This window comes from Telmatherina bonti (assembly GCF_933228915.1).
Source record: "Telmatherina bonti genome assembly, chromosome: 4".
Taxonomy (NCBI): Eukaryota; Metazoa; Chordata; class Actinopteri; order Atheriniformes; family Telmatherinidae; genus Telmatherina; species Telmatherina bonti.
Window position 1 is genome coordinate 30541543 of NC_136622.1, and position 17142 is coordinate 30558684.

Genomic DNA, 17142 nt, shown 5'->3' on the forward strand with positions numbered 1-17142 from the left:
CAAGCTATTTTGGGTGTGCTTTGCAGTGCAGGCAACGTTTACACCTTCCACCACTGAATCTGAGCTGAGACCGTTTGCAGGTATGTGCTCACACCATGGTGCAAAAGATGGGTGATTCAGTAAAGTCTCAGATCATAGATTTAGTTTCCTAAAATATGAATTCAGACCCAAGAGAAGAAGAAGTGTTGTTTTCTTTTTACCACTTATGCATCACTGCACAGTATTTCCAGAAGCTACTGCATAGGAAACAAACTGGATCAAAGAGTGAAATCATAGAACAAAGTTGCCCACTTCATTTAAAAAGACGACTTATTAATTTCTATTTATAGTTCATGACAGCGCTATTTCAGTTGATACCATTTCAGGTCAACAGGGGTTAAAAATGGGTGCGCATCTGTACCAGTCAGTTCCTTCTTTTTACAGTTTTACACATCATTGTTTAAGTCTTTACCTGTATCCTCAGCATCAGATGCCGGTTGGCATGCTCTAGCTTTTTCTGACGGCTCTCCAGCTCTTTGGCCCTCTGCTGTTCCCGCTGCAGCTTCCGGATGTAGTCCACTGATGCCTTCAGGATGGTGCCTTTGTTCCAGCGCATGTCTCTGCGAATCACAGAGGCGCCATTATTTCTACTTTCCAACAGTTTCTAAGAACATAAGCTTTGATATGAGACACTCTGTACTCTCATTTCCAAAATTGTCAACCCAGCAGAGCGCAGGATTCAGTGAAGCCTTATGGCTGAAGGTATCAAACAACTGAATAATAGTTGCCTTATATCACTTCCAAACACATAAATGAATCGATAATAGCTTATTAAATGCTAAAACAAAAAAAATCAGGAGGCCGATGTATGTTCTGGGATAGTGTTTTAACATGCCGGTGCAGCTTAATGGACTGAATATTAGGGGTGTGTTGTAAGAGAGGGGCTAGTTGGATCCAAAGAGCGGACACTGTCAGAGTACAGAGAGAGGTTTATTTGTTCTCAACAGATCCCTGTGAATTCTTCCAGCAGAACTGCAGAGACTGGCAGACTGGCGAGCAGCAGGAGGCAGGCAGGCAAGCAGGGGAACAAGCGAACGAGCAGGCAGGCAGACAAAACTGGCAGGCAGCGTCTATGAACTGGCAGGCTTTCTCGCAGGGCAATCAACAATCTGGCGCTGGATAGCAGGCAGAGCTGGTCTTAAATAGGTTGTTTGATGATTGCTGGAATGTGGATCAGGTGTGCCTCCAGTTCCCAGCTGACCACGCCCACCAGGGAACAGGAATCACCACAGGGTGGGAAAATCAAATCGCAAAAATTGAAAATCGGGATTTATTGCTTAACAATTTTAAAATCGATTTTATTTTGTTAAAAAATAGATTTTTTTTTCAAGTAAATAAAATGAATCTACTATAAAAATTTTTGTCATTTTTTAAAATTGTCTTTATTGATGTTTTTACTTGTCTTCTTGGGCATTATAGCAGCAGAATGATGGTCTGGCAACTATGCTGTTTTTTCCTAATTGAAATCAAGAAAAATGACTAGCAAAAAGAAGTTTTATACATTTTTTTTGTTGTTTTTAATGTACAAAAATCAGCAATATCAAAGAATTGTGAGAATCGCAATTTAAATCGAATCGACACCCAAAATAATCGTAATCGAATCGAATCGGGACAAAAGGATATTGTCACAGCCCTACTGAATAATGTTTGACATTAAGTGAACGGATGCTCTAAAACAAAGTACACTGGAACTAAAGGGTAAAAACCAAAATCAAGCACCATTTACGATGTGACTTTTGAATTTTTAAAAGTCAGCACCCAATGACGCGATGCCTATTCAACACTGAAGAGAATAATGGGCAGGAAACAAGGATTAGAGCCGCAGTAGAGGCCACAGAGGTGAGTCATAAGGATGACAATCAGCACCCAGAAGAACTGAATGTTGCAGAGGAATTTCTGCACTTGTAAAATCAATCTTTCCGAGACTAAATGGGAAAGATCCCTGCTATAGATCCAACTTCTCCACAGTTGACATGAGGTGACCAGAGATCATCAGGACAATCACTTATTACAATAACTGAGCTAAACATGAAACAAAGCAGAGCCTATGTATTTAGCTTTATGATGGGCTGTAATGTAACTCCGCTCTGTTTGTGAAGGGCGTCAGTGTGGCAGAACAAACACGTGTGAAGAGAAATGACAACTATCACAGCTCACATCTCCCAAGCACCACAAGCAAAACCGCAGTTACATGAAGACATAATAATCATCTTCTTCAAGTATCAGAGCAGATTTCTTCCAATATTTAGTAACCAATTCAACATTTATTGTGAAACCAAGAGTAAATAAACGTGTTAATCTATTAAAAGCCGCGTCATCGTTGAACAAGATATGGGGATCGAGCAACAAATATGTACCGGTATTCTAAAGTTCAGCTGACGTGAATGCAAGGCTTCAGAGTTACAGAAAGTGTTACATTATTTCAGGTACAAAATGCAATTCCCCTTGTGTGTTCCCTTAATATAAAACTGCTATGGTGTAGCAACACAAAGAAAGTTTTGTCCTAAAAGGCATTCATTACAGAAGATGCTGATTAGACACTCGCTTCAGCTTAAACTGTTAACTTAAAAGTTCACACCTGGATCATCTGTCTCATTCCTTTCATGTTCATTGTAATAAGACATCTCTTAAAACCAATATGGAACAATTAGACCCTCAGGAACCAGACACAAAGTATGTTAAAGTACCTAATCTTGTCAACATTATCCCTTGTTGATTTCATTTTCCACTATTCCAGTTTTGTTTTGTTTGTTATTTTTCCAAGACAGGTTATGCATTCCAGATTCCAGACAAGCCTTTTTGCTGTGTCATTCTTAATTGCATTTTTTTCTGCCTTTTCCTCATGAGACGTCACTCTTGAAGTGATAAATTGTTTATTTTCCAGGATGTTTTTTGTCGGTAAGAAGAGTGAATATAAAGGGGGACTTACGGATCGTTGGATTTTGGAATCAAAGTTCCCAATTCCTTGATTCGATCGTTAATATTAAACCGCCGTCGTCTCTCAACTACGGAACATAGAAAAGAAAATCTATAAAGTGTATTCAGCATTATTTCATTAAAATGCAATTTAAAACATTTAGCAGATTTGTTAAACTGCCAAAGACAACAGCCATGTAGCACCGACATTAAAAAGTAAAGAATGATTCATTACAACTCACTCAAATTATGGTTGTCTTTCTTCTGCCTTTCCTTTGCCAGGGCTCTTACCTCAGCTTCTGGAAAAAAGCTCTCATTGGTTAATAACAGTCGGAGTCCAGTAAATTTATATTATAAAAACTGGCAGCTATCACTACACTTCAAACTTAAGTACGCTGACATACCCACAGGGAACCCTTCGGGTCTTTGATAGGAGTCAAATTTGCCACAGGATCCAGACTTATCCAGCATGTGCATGATGGCCGGTGATTGTGACACTGTGATAAATAATTGTGCATTTTCATCATCAACATGCAAAGAAAAAACACGTAGAGTAAACATTCCAAGACAGAGGAACTATGAGGTTACTGGCTGCACAAAGGCATGGAGAGTCGGACTTAACACTGTTAAAGAACAGATGTGGTTGGATGAGCTAAACACACATTACAGATTATTTCTTTTTAACAACAAGTAATTTAAAAAAAACCAAAAAAAAAAAAAAAAAAACCCAGATCTTTTTACATGTTCTGCAGGGATAGACTGTCATGCCCACCTGAGTATTCCCTTTTGATGTTGGGCAGGTTTGCAGGGCAGGAGTTGCTGATGGGCAGACCTTGCTGCGACATGCCCTGACTACCATACATGTCCATAATGTTAGCAGGCACAGGGATCTGAGAAGACACAACACACACACTGCTGGGCAAGGATCACAGCTAACAAACACACATTACAGTCTAAGTTCTTATCATGATCTATTTTGTTCAAGTCTGGAACAAAACTGGAGGAGGACGATGTTTCTTTGCATCTGCACGACTCCAGAATGTCAGAGTATTTCCACCAGCTTTCACATTGTTGATGCTTTAACATTATTTATTATCCAGTCAGTATGTTGTGAGCCTTCAACACAGCAGTGTGTTGGTCTGTATGCAGGCTCCGTGCTGAAGCTGAATCACCACAAACACGCATGCATGTACCGTGTTGGTCATCTGAAGTCCTGGGTCCATCAGGCCGAGGATATCATCGCTGTAACTGGACTCCAGACTAATAATGTCATCAATGACATCGTCCATCTAAACACCAGAAAATGTGTTAAAATGACTTCACAAGAGGAAATGGAGAAACGCTGCAGAGTAGACCTCACCTCTTTCTCACAGTTTGAGTTGAGGGTCAGTAAGGCCATAGGGCTGTTGGGGGCACTGTTGCCCGGCCCTGGCGGCATGCCCCCGTGATCAGAGGACTGGTTGGGGCAGGGCAAGCTCAACGCCTGAGAACCAAGCTTTCCCAGGTACCGCTTCACCTGCTGCTGCTGGGAGCGCTGGATGTGGTACTTTGTTGGGTTCTCCAGGTGAGTCTGGACCTTGAACACAACATGTACGAATAATAATAATAAAAAAATAACAAAACTTTAAAATAATGAAATGATTCTTAAAGTAGGTTCAGCAGAAATGCAGTTAGTTTAGAAAAATGTGCAATTTAGACACACAAGCTCAGAAAATACTTGGTTTTATATAAATAATATTTTATTTCTGACATGTTGTCACAAAGTTGTCTCATGTCAGGCTAAAGTAAAAGTAAATTTAGCTTAAAGTCTTTCCGGTCCTCGTACTGTACAGAATTAGCAATAATCCTAAAATAGAATTTATGCAACCTACAAATCCCGAAGGCCATTATTCACTTTTATTTCTGCCTCTGAAACAAAAGTTTTTATTTGTCTCTGCATTCCTCCTTTATAGCTAATGATCCAGAAATGCTTCTGCAGGCAGATAAACAAACTTCAGAGACAGCGTTTGTCAAGCAGCAGCACATTTCTAATGGAGCAGAGCTACTGTGATCCAGCTCACATTTACAAATCTATATTTAAACCTTCCCACCTTTTGCCTGAAGTTTTGTTTCAGGGATCAACAAGTCTTTCGATTCAAACAGTCACCACAGGTCAACGTGAATTAAAGGTACGCGACGCATCAGTTCCTTTAGAGCCAAAGAGTTAGAAATGAGTCGGATTAATGTTGATTTGAGACATACCTCATAAGGCTGGTATCCAAGCATTTCAAGCATCATTTCCTTGTTTAAGCTTCAACAATTATAAAGGAAAAAAAAAAGATCTGGGTTTAACTTCTAAACTAAGAAGAGCTGTAGCTGCTTCCTCCTCTGCTGTTCCAGAAAACTAAGCCTACAAATATGAGGAGAAACACATTCAGCTCATCTTTTAAAAGGCAAGAAAAGCAATTAGCTATGCATGTCAAGGAATCCCAGCTAGCACAATGAGCCTTTTCAAATTTGTGTTGTTTTATGTAAAATCTGTATTTATTCTTTTATGGTGTATCACTTGATGTCAGGATGTGGAGCCAACAGTTAGTGTCTTTGTTTTGCAAGGCCACCTCCTTAACTGAAACTTGCCTGGGGCTGCTGCTCTGCCCCATCCACTTTTTAACCCATGTGCATAGCTTGGCGTGTGTTCCCAGTTCAGCACAGCACAACAAATGAAGTCTGTTTCATCTTTGTTTTTCTGCAGCTCACATCTCCTCGTGTCTCAAGATGACATTTTTAATCGGGAAGAACGTGCATCTTGAAGCTAATGAATAGCCATCTTAGCTACTCTGTTTTGTTCAAACTGGTGTTATTTCTTGTGAAGAAGCCCACAGGACAGAGCTGAGGAGGTCACAGGCTCTTAACAAACTCTCAGCTACCTCTGACATTTCATCTCCCTGAGCAGAAACTCCTTCAGTACTGCAATAAGCTGTTAAAATAATGAGCTTGACTAGCAGAGTCCAAAAGCAACAATGTAGCAGCACTTTAGCAGAAATACTACCGATACTGTATTTTTGTGTGTGATGTTCAATGCGTGTAATGTTACTTTAATCCAATAAAAAAAATCTCCATCTTATTATAGGCCCTGTAATGGTCACGTTTTTATCCAACACACACGGGAGTGTGTGGAAATAATATGTTTTGAATCTGAGGTTACAGCTTGTGATGCGCTGCGGTGCTGACCACATTAAACTCAGCGATGTTTCCAACGATTAAAGCTGCTTATTTGTCTTAACAAGGGGAGAAATAATTAGTGGCACTTTGCTATGTGAAGTATTCCACCTTTAGAAAAGATCAAACTGATTTTCTGGCAGCGTTTTCATAAACTAAACCTAACAAACTCTGAATTGCAGTCGACTCAATTTGTTTACAGCTTACAGGTGTAAAGGGAAAACGGAGTTACAGCGGTAATGATTAATGGAGATCAGGTGGTCAGAGATGTTGTCTTTGTGTAAGAAATCCTTTCACATCTCAGAACAGAGAGTCTTTCAGAGCCTCTTGTCCGTGCACTGATACACATCACTCTTCTGCATGTGAGCTACATTAACATACTGTGTATCCTGCAGGTATGCTATAAATTCTCATCACAAGGTTGCAAAGCTGACACCACTGGGGGTGGGGGGTGCATTCACAGTGTTTCAATGACTCATTAAGAAGAGTAATATCACGCTTTAGGCAAAAGACTGTGATTAATTCCTGTCGATCACTGACAACATCCTTCAGTCTTTACTTTGTTCTCATCATGCTGCTTTGCATAAGCTTATTGCACATCTATAGTAATTGACACATCTGCAGGCTCATTTCCTCGGTTATCTGAAAATCTATAGCAACTTGACTCTACAAATCAGTTTCTCAAGCCACTTAATTAAAAAGTCAAATATATGATGATATGCTTTGCACATTATTAACCAAACAGGCACTGAGCCTGGTAATACTTGACTATGTAGAAACCTAATCCAGAAGGATATACTTGAGCCATAAATGAGTGACCCAGTTATTAGCCATGCAGGTTTAAAGAATGTGTAAACAAAACTGTGAAAGTGAATTATTTCTGCCTTTAAGATTGGTTTTATTCCTCCACCAATCTTTTTGCGTTTATTTGAATTACAGATACAATAACCACCATTTTAAGAAAACATGTTTTAGCTAATTAGTTAATAATCTACTGGACGTACAAGTAGTAATGACAAAACAGAAACATTAGACAAGACAAATAAAAAACAATACTTGTCTTCAAAGCCAAACAGTACAGATGTAGAAAAATCAGCTACAGTGATGGTCATCATTTTTGTTTTAATCAAATAAATGATGAACAGCTAACAAAAGAAACCTCGGGTGGTAATTCAATCCAACTGTACCAAATTGTGGAGTTCATAGTGAAAGAAATATTTTTGCATTTTCTGAGCATTTTGTTAGGCACATAGAAAAAAAAAAGCCAGATGAGGTGGCTCAGTAATCTGGTTTGGATGCCTCTTGGTTTGCTCTCTGGTGAGGTGGTGAGGTGCAGATCACATCTAAAGGAGGCCCTAGATAAGACGCATGAATGCTGGAGGGACTTCAGCATTAAAAAAGTTGTATACATTTTTTTTACATGCTTTTAATCTACAAAAATCAGCAATATGGAAGAATTGTGAGAATCGAATCGGCACCCAAAAAATTGGAATTGCATCGAATCAGGACAAAAGCATATTGTCACAGCCCGAATGACTTGGTTGTGTTGGATACACTTATCTGGTTTATTTGAGCTGATCTGAGATCTGTCAAACAAGGTATTTAACCTTTTAATCCAAAAGGCATCACTCATTTTGTGGGATTTTATAAAGTAACTTTACAGACATGGCAATTGTCAGCATCCAATTTTGGTGGGGATACTTACTAAATATTTAATATATTAAGCTTTGATATGGCAAAGTCAGAACTAAAGCATGATTTTATTTTACTCCGATTTTAAGATAAACATCAAATCCGTAAACTGGCTTTGGTTTTATTGATTTCCGATCAAACTTTATTTTTAAAGCACTTCTTATACAGAAGATTTGCAACTCAAAGTGCTTCCATTAACACAAAAAGCACAATAATCTTATGGGATTAAGGTAAATACAAGAACATAAAAACAAGAAAAAAAAATGCATGGACAACTAACAGTTCCTATCAGCTTCCTTGTACCGTGTATGATACTGTTGAAATAGTCATGTACTTCAATAGTCACCTTCAATACAAACATTCATCTAAATTATTTTTGTTTCCAAGAGACAGTTTTAGTTTTTGTGATGATCCATAACTAAAGTTTATTTTGAAGGAAAATGTAAAAAGCTGGTCGGACTGATCAGTTTGTTCTGCCAGGTGCTTTGGTTTAATCTAATATGTGCACCGTACTTCCTGTGTGGAGAAGATCCTTTAAAGCAGCTGGTTTCTGAGCTGCACCAGCAGAGCGGTTGTAATCATCCTGATCAGAGTCCCTGGCATTTATTTATTGAGCCAGCTAAAATGTACATTTTGTAATTCATCTGCCCTCCAGCTAATTCAGCTTCTTCCAGTCATCATGTCCGGAATCGTTTCGGTTTTTTTCTGCTAATAAAAACAGTTTTGCCCAAATACGCTGTCCTGCACAGCAACAGGTTTGCTTTTTTAACTGACCACAGGACAAAACAACCTGTCATTTCTATAAGTCATAATAGATATTTTTATTCTTTTCTGTCCTGTGAATGATCCCCGACTGCACAGATATATCTTTGACCCTTTGGGGGTCCCAGACTCCTTACTGGGAAACTGCTCCTATAAACTCACATCTGACAGAGAGAGTTTTGTTAAACACAGACACAAAGATCCACTGAATCTGTGTGTGTGTGTGTGTTGTGTGTGTTTCTCTCTCTCTTTTTCACACTTCCTTAGAATCGATAACAGCCCCCCCCCCCCCCCCCCCCCCCCCATCATACATAGTAGCTGAGTTTGAAAATAGAAGCAAAGACAGCATTAAAGTCATTATGACAGAATATAGAGGTGCCCCAAAGTCAGTCAGAAGCACAACTATATGCAGCTGTTTTACAGCACAAGGAGTGTGTGTGTGTGTGTGTGTATCAAGGAGATATGAGGTAAAAATGGCTAATTTTGCCCTTTTACAGCTTTTTTAGATATTAGCTATCAAAATATAAATATAATATGAATAAAATCATGCTTTAGGCATCCAGTCATTGTTTAAATGTTGAAAGAAAAAAGGAGATGTAAGATAGCAAATTCTTAGATTTTTTTAAAAAATGTACATTATTAGATTTTATTTAATTAGCAGATTAAAACTTGTAGGACTATACTGATCAATTCATTAAACTGTTGCATTAAACTGATTTCTTCTTGGTATTATTTTTAGAATATGAACTGCATTCTTCTCAGTTTATTTACAAATTATGGGGGAAAAAGTAAATTAATAAGTTAAAGGATTGATAAACTTTGATAAAGCAACAAAACGTGTGACTCGCTGCGATCTGCAGTCCATTGTTTTCCATCCAGCTGATTTCGCTTCATCCTTGGACAGAAACAAGCGATTCATTTTTTTTTTTTAGTTTGTTTTGTCCTCAGGGATTTCCTAAATTATCACACATAATTAGATGATCTCACAGCTCCAAGTGACTTCACTGAAGCCCCTTCAGGGCCACAGACTTCAGGCTGGAACATCCTGGCCTCGTCAATACGGCTTTTGTTGCAATGAAAAAACGTTGAATGTGACGAATTTTCGGTTTTTAAGGTTTAAAAAAAAGGGACCCTTTTTATGGTGCATTTGCAAAGTGAAGACACACACACAGATTAACTTCTGTGTGGTTACTTTTTCAAAACTCTATGAAGAGTCTAAACAATGTGGCGTCCAGCATTCATTCAAGCTGAGTTCGACATATTCTGTGAGGCATCTCTGATGTGATCCATACACAATGTTAGCTGATGGCCAGAAGCAAGGATATGAACTTTCCTTTCTCCAGCTTCATTTTATATACTTTTCCCAAAGTACACTGTTTGAAAAATAAGACATCAACTTCTAACACACAGCATCTGCAAACACAGCAAACAAGGCAGCTTGTTGTTCCCCAGCTCCTTTTTAGCCACCAACAGGCCAGAGGGCACCAGCAACATATCCCCTGAAGAGTCAGAAACCCAGCAAAAACAAGCACAAAGCATCCTGCTGTACTGAAAGAGGGCGCAGGGTGAGCGCAGAATGACAAACAACGATTTGTTTTTTTTTTTTTATTATTACTTATATGCTACAGGCATTCCCTGATGATCCTACCAGGATACATTAACAACACTGCCCCCGTTGACTACGCAAACTGGAAGAATAGGCCACTTTGTCTCAGTTAAGCTGTTAACGTGGTTAGCGCAGCTTGCAGACAACAACTGTGATGCTAATGTCAGTGGCTACATCTCAACAACTTGCGGTCTCCTCCTCTGACACGGCATTATGCACAAGTGTGGAAAATTAGCACCTTAAGCTAATAAAATCCTGGTGTCTTTAAATGATAAATGTTGGGTAGCATAAATCATATTACATGACGTGAAAGTGGATTAGTTTTATAAAATCTGAGCATACGGCTAAATATAGAACGCTAATGATAAAATACTATGACAAAGCTTGGCAATGAAGGCTAGTGGGGGCAGATTAGCGCTTAAAATAACACTGCTTTGTTTCATGAAGTGTTTACTCTGCACGATGCAGACTAAATTATTGCAGTAGAAATATGTCATGGCAATATGTTTGTAACTAAATAAAACATTTTATATTAAATTACTTTTAGTATCAGCTGACAAACAGAAAGCAAAGTGAATTATGAATACGGGTCACGTACTACACTGAAAGTAGGATGAAAAAGTACAAAGTAGAAGAGTATGTTGATCTTTTTGTGAAGGGCGAAAAAAAAGAAAAAAGAAATCATGGAATCATTTTTTAAAACCGTTTTAGGAAGTAACCTCTACAGAAATTTCAAAGCAGTGGTTTTTTTCCCTAAATATGCCGTGGAATTAAGGCAGTGGGGGCTAATCACAAGCATTCTTCACTGAATTAGCGTTCGGTGTGTGGTAAGGCTGTGCTCGCCTTTGTCTTGATCCCTAAACTGATCCCATACTTATTCCCCACAAGGTCACAGGTCACTTGGTTAATTAAGGGTCCAATCAGTCTTTAGATAAACTCATCTGAGCTTAATGTTTGCACTTTCTGAGGTCCAGCAGCTCTGCCTGGTACCCCTGAGCTTTGTGTGGACTCTGCTAATCTATCCACAGACAGGGGAGCAGGTTAACCCAGCTAAACAGCGCCAAGCTGAAATGGCCTTTTCATTTGAGGACTTCAGTCAAAGAAGAATGTCTGTAAGCTCTGGGCCAAAGCAGAGTAACTACTCTAATTTGATGTATTGTACAGGGTGAGGGGTTCAAGGTGGGAGCATCCTAAACCTCTCAAAGAGCAGCAGATTTTAAAGAGTAAGTAATGTTTATGCTGCATGGGGAGGGTATTTTTATTCAGTGGATGTTCTGCATTTGTGCCTGACTGCTGGCCCATGCCACACACATCCAGGGTGATGAAAGTGTGGGTAAGCAAGAAAGCATGAAATCTCCAAATGTGCTGCAGATGGATTTAACTCAATTAAGACATCGCCGTATCTCACATTTTTACACAGTATTTAGAGGTTATCAAGAAAAACTTCAATCTTCAGTAAGTTAAAGGTTTTCTTTTTAGTGAGGGGGGCTCAGTGGCTATTTATGATCTACAGCAGAGGTACAACAGAGGTTTTCAGGGTGGTGTTGGGCATTTCACTGGAGATCTATTTTACTGGTGTTAGTGTCATTAAGCAGAAGGAAACCCCAAAAATTGCCTTAATGTGTATTAGTTGGTTATGAACCCGGTTTGGATATAAGAAGTAATACTTAAGGAGGGATCTAAGTTATTTCCTCCTCTTTCCAAGGGTCACAAATTATGTTTGTGTGGTTTTAATTAATAATTATGTGTTCACAAGTGTATCGTTCCATGCTTGGTCTCAGCAGAGGTCCACTGTCTTACCCTCTAATCTACAGCAGCTACGGTATCAAACTGAAACATCTAAGTGTAACGCAGTGTTATTTACTATCACTTCCACAATAGCCATCAAAAGGAATCAATACTGGTTTATAGTAAAAAGAATTCAGATTTTTTCACAACGAGGGTTCTCATCTGCGTTGACACAAAAGTCATTAATGCAATCAACTGATAAAACTTTTGCCGTTAAGAGAACATAATAGTAACAAAAAATTGGACAAAAGCTTCCTTTGGATTCTCAAAGTGTCAACCTACATACAATATGAACAATATGAACAGACACAAAACTACACAGATACAGCAGCAAGAGCAATGACAAAAACGTCATACACTGCAAAACTTTAACACGTTGACAATGATGTAAAAACATTCTTTTCTGAGAAAGAAGAAACATGAAATGTTTTTGTTCTGTCAGAACCCGTTAAAAAAAAAAAATACTAAAAACTTATGTGCATGTGCAAAACTTTAAAAGAGGCAGACTTTTCTTTAAAAAAAAAAGAAAACATGGCAAATCACTAATGAAAAGTGTTGAAAACATGCTCCAGAAATTGTTCTAAATATAAAAAAAACTAGTTATGTCTGAAAAGTAGCAAAAGCACAAGAATTCTGCATCACAGACGAACACGTTCCCGTTTACGCAACTTACGCAACACAACCCAACATCACAAAACGCAACGCAACACACTTCTGTCGATGTTTCATTTCAGCCTTTTTTAAAAGAAAATAAAAACACAAGGAAACAGCTAAACTTACCGAAATGTGTTGTTGAAATGAACTGTCAAACACAATAGTCTGTACTTGTACAGCAAATCTTTACAGTCTCTCGTCCCTTGGACTGCCAGGGAATCAAAGCTATGAAAAGATGTGAATGTAGCTGAGCAAATAGGATTAAAGATGTCTAAATCCAAATGGCTGGAAGCACAGCATGCATTAAAGAGGAATTCTCTCAGGAAAGATAATCCCCATATACGCATTTTAACACACTTCACTCACCCCTATGCTTTTTTTTTTTTTTTTCTTTACACACAGACATAGTAAAACCACAAGTGCCCGACTGTCTACACACGAGTCACCAATACCTATAAATACAGCGAGACCATTCAGGCTGCAGCAGTGACGCATCCAACTTCCAGAGACGGAAACTTCATGCTGCTAATTAAACATATCTCCTCTTCCCAGACATTAGGAACTACATCTATGGCGTCTTACCTTGAGCACCTCCATTGGCACCTGTGCAGCAGGTGGTATACTGACGGGGGCACTGACATTGATGGCAGGGGTCTGGGTTGCTGTGGTTTGTGGGTACTGGGAGGACTGCTGTCTCTGCTGCTCCCGCCGCTCCTGTTCCTGTAACTGCTCCCGCATCAGCTGTTGCCGCAGCAGGATGCGTGATGTCATGGCCGAGGAGCTCAGAGGGGGCTTGGAGGAACCGTGCTGGTCCGACGGGCTGCTGCAGAGGGAGGGTAGAGGGGGGAGAGGGGTGGGGGCAGATGGCAGATGAATGGTCAGAGAGGGAGAAAGAGAAAGCCAAAGACCGATTAGAGAGTTCGAGGTGAACAGAGGCCAAAAGATGGCGAGTGATAGTGGAGAGAGGGTAGAGGGAGGTCAAACGGGGCAGGAGAGGTCAAGCAAAAAGAGAGCAGGAAAGTAGAACAGGACAGAAGGGAGGCTGACATTAACACGATGAAAGTAGACTGGCAGGAAGGATGACTGAGGGGGCTGAGATCAAAAGTAAAGTCTTGTCTGTAGAGCTGCAAATATGAATCGACCGACGAGTCGGTTGATCTATTTTCCATCGTTTTCTTTCTCAGTTCTTGTCATGAGCTGTCTTATATTGCACAGATGAAACTACATTGACACAAATGGAAGTCAAAACATGCTCATATCAATATTCTCACTGAAATGAACTAAAAACAATGGAGAGGAATATCATTCCGATAGCAGGGAGTAGTCACAAAGGTTTTTTGCTGAAAAAAAAAAACACCATAAAAAGAGGAAGACCTGCGAAAAAGCTGCCTCAGTTTTCCCATTCTCTTAAATTTAGACGGTTACTCCCCAGACTGAGTCTTGCTGCCCTAAAATAGAGAGACTCTGCTGAAGCAGAAGTTGTCGGGATGAAGCCTTCATGGAGTGAGTGATCCTTTTGATAAAACCCAGTAAAACGTCTGGCCAATCCAGCTGTGCAGTAATCGTACTAATTAGCCAGTGCACTCAAAGACAGCTTCGGTCTGCAGCGTATTTACTGGGTGTTAAACCTTCAACATGCCGTAACATTGCCTACATCTCTTTGTCCGACACCACACGTACTGAGCTCTGCACCAGATACATAACAAAACCAATATGCAAGATTTCAGGTCAAACAACAAGATCTTAAATGGCTAAACAAAAGCTAACTTTCAGCATTCTCTGTTAAAGTAAAGCATGAAATCGGACAGCTTTTTCTTTTTTCATGACGGCTCCTTTGTACTTTGCACAGACCATGGAATCAGGTTTAGTGTTCATATGCTTAATTCCTCTGTCTGTGTGACTTGTGTTTCCTTTCATCTGAGAAATTTCAAACAAAGTCACTGAATCTAATGTTAAAACTCTTTATGTCTACTGCCAGGGCTGAAAGCTTTGGGTTTTCTTTCTTTATTTAATCAGCTTCACTGTTTGAGATGCATTTGTACTTACAGTTCATTATTATTGGACAATACCACTAATGCTCTGATCCCAAGGTCTGAAGCAAGGAGTCTGATGAAAATTACCAGCAGTTACTATTTTTCCAAATTAAACTTGGTCTTCATGGCCTCCTAGTTATCTGTGAATATAAGTTAAAATCCTTCGACTCACATTTAAAGCTCTTAGTGTCCAAGTTTACTTATAACTTAAAGAGATCATAGATTACTGCTGCTTCCTTAAGATGTAGGCAGCTTTTCACCTTTAAGATTAGACTTCAAACTTTCCTTTTTGATAAAGGTGAGTGCTGACTGGGTGATGCTGGTCCATCCCTTTAGTTAAACTACTATCGTTGTAGACTACTGGAAGACTTATTGTGATGATCCCTGACCCTCTCTGTACTTTTCTCTCTTTACCTTTTATAGTCCATATATTCATTCAATCATTATCCTAACTGCTTAGTCCAATTAAGGGTCGCAGGGGAGCTGGAGCCTATCCCAGCAGTCTTTGGGCAAAAGGCAGGATACACCCTGGACAGCTCGCCACTCCATCGCAGGTTGTCCATATATTTCTATATGAAATGAAAGGTAACATTAATTCATGTGTCTCTTTCCTGTTGGCTACTCTGAGTCGTCTTTCAACTGGAAAGATATATATGTATATGTATATGTATATATATGTGTATATATATGTATATGTATATGTATATATATGTGTATATATATATATATATATATATATATATATATATATATATATATATATATATATATATATATATATATATATATATATATATATATATATATATATATGTATATACATATATAGATAGATATAGATAGATATAGATATAGATATAGATATAGATATGATCCAGATAAAACTGCACATAATTTTCTGCAGACAAAACTTAAAGACAGAAAGAACCATAACTGAACGAAACATGCGGAAAGCAACACTATGTGCACGGCAAGGTATCACAGAGGTGTAAAACCGCTGCGTGGTGATGTCCATAAGTTCCAGACAACAGGAGGTCACAGCATGCTAACCATTTTATATGTGCTTATGTTAAGTTGCCTCAATAAATCAAAGAGCAGGGCTTTACTTACTCAAATTATATGTTAGTTAAAATAAAACCCAGCAAACCCTGCAGCAACCTTTATCAAAATTGATTAATATGCCTCATATTATTCTAATGAAATTACTACTTTCACTTTTGGCAGTGCATACTCTCTGGGATCTTTATGTTAATACACTTAATCCTTTCACTGTCCTACTAGTACCCCCTAGTTTTATTCCATTTTTGAAATGTGTGGGGGTTTTTTTTAACCTTGTTTTATGTTTTATACTTTCATATTTATCTTTTCATAACATTTTTAAAATATTTTTTATATAATGTGCATATTAACTGAGTAGAGCACTCACAATTTCACTATAACTGACACTTCACATTGACTAATCTATCCTAAATATTAAATAAGTGGTTTAATAAACATTTGCAATTTTTAAGCAGTCTTATTGGAATCAAGGAGAAAATGCCCTGTAGTTCATACTTTGTACTAAGTAGTTCATGTTGTTCATGAGCACAGTGGCTAATAAACAGCTGCAGGGTGTTTTTTGACAATAAAGCACATAAAACTATACAAACATAGAAGTTCCAGAGATATTCCAAGGAAAACAATACTGCACAACATTTCTGCCCAGGAATCTTTACATCAGCTGCTGCTCCAGTTTAAACTGCACATCATCCCAAAGACATGCAGGGATGCGACAATGTTAGTGTTTCAATAGTGCTGATAGCCACTAGGTTAAACATCTTCACACCCCTCCAGGCAATCAGAGAAAGAACACATTCTTTGTCAACACAAACACAACAACAACCCGAGGGTGAAGTAGCACTTCCACATACAAAAGAGGAACTGTTAGTCTCCACCTCTCAGTTTTAGAAAAGAAACTGTCAAATATCTGCTGGCGTTAGTGGCTGTGATGTTGACATTCATAGTTTAGCATGCTAGCATGATTAACTGCTTACAGCTGCTAAGTGTGGCAAGCTGGAATTCAGAACGTTGTTTAAAAGCTTTGATAAGTCAGCTGTCAATGATACAAATCTATTAAATCACTTCTGTTTTGTGTAATAAGTGTGATGATGTTTATGTGCCAGAAGGATTTCTATACCAGTGACCAGAAATGCATATATTAGCGCCCTCTTTTGGACAATATACATAATAGGTCCATATCTCCACGATACACATCACAACCTCATATATACAATGTCTTTGGCATTTTTACCTGAAGTTTATTTTAAGATTATCCCACCAATTTCAAGCTTTCTGATTTGAACTCATATTTATTAAAGCAAAGTACCTACAATCAATTTAGCAAAGATCACATTATAAAACAAGGGAAAGTTTAACGTTAGTTCAGAGGTTTAAGGGAAATTGATCTCTGCTGAG

The 17142-nt window shown here is 38.6% G+C and overlaps 1 protein-coding gene across 1 annotated transcript in view; it reads right to left on the bottom strand.

Annotated features, from left to right (window-relative positions):
• Window positions 1-17142, bottom strand: part of LOC306755507 (microphthalmia-associated transcription factor-like) — a 34172-nt gene that overhangs the window by 4279 nt on the left and 12751 nt on the right. Inside the window, 7 exon segments of the mRNA XM_079239912.1 lie at window positions 452-599; window positions 2969-3044; window positions 3198-3254; window positions 3728-3845; window positions 4149-4244; window positions 4250-4531; window positions 13238-13478. Coding sequence (XP_079096038.1) covers window positions 452-599; window positions 2969-3044; window positions 3198-3254; window positions 3728-3845; window positions 4149-4244; window positions 4250-4531; window positions 13238-13478 — 1018 coding nt within the window.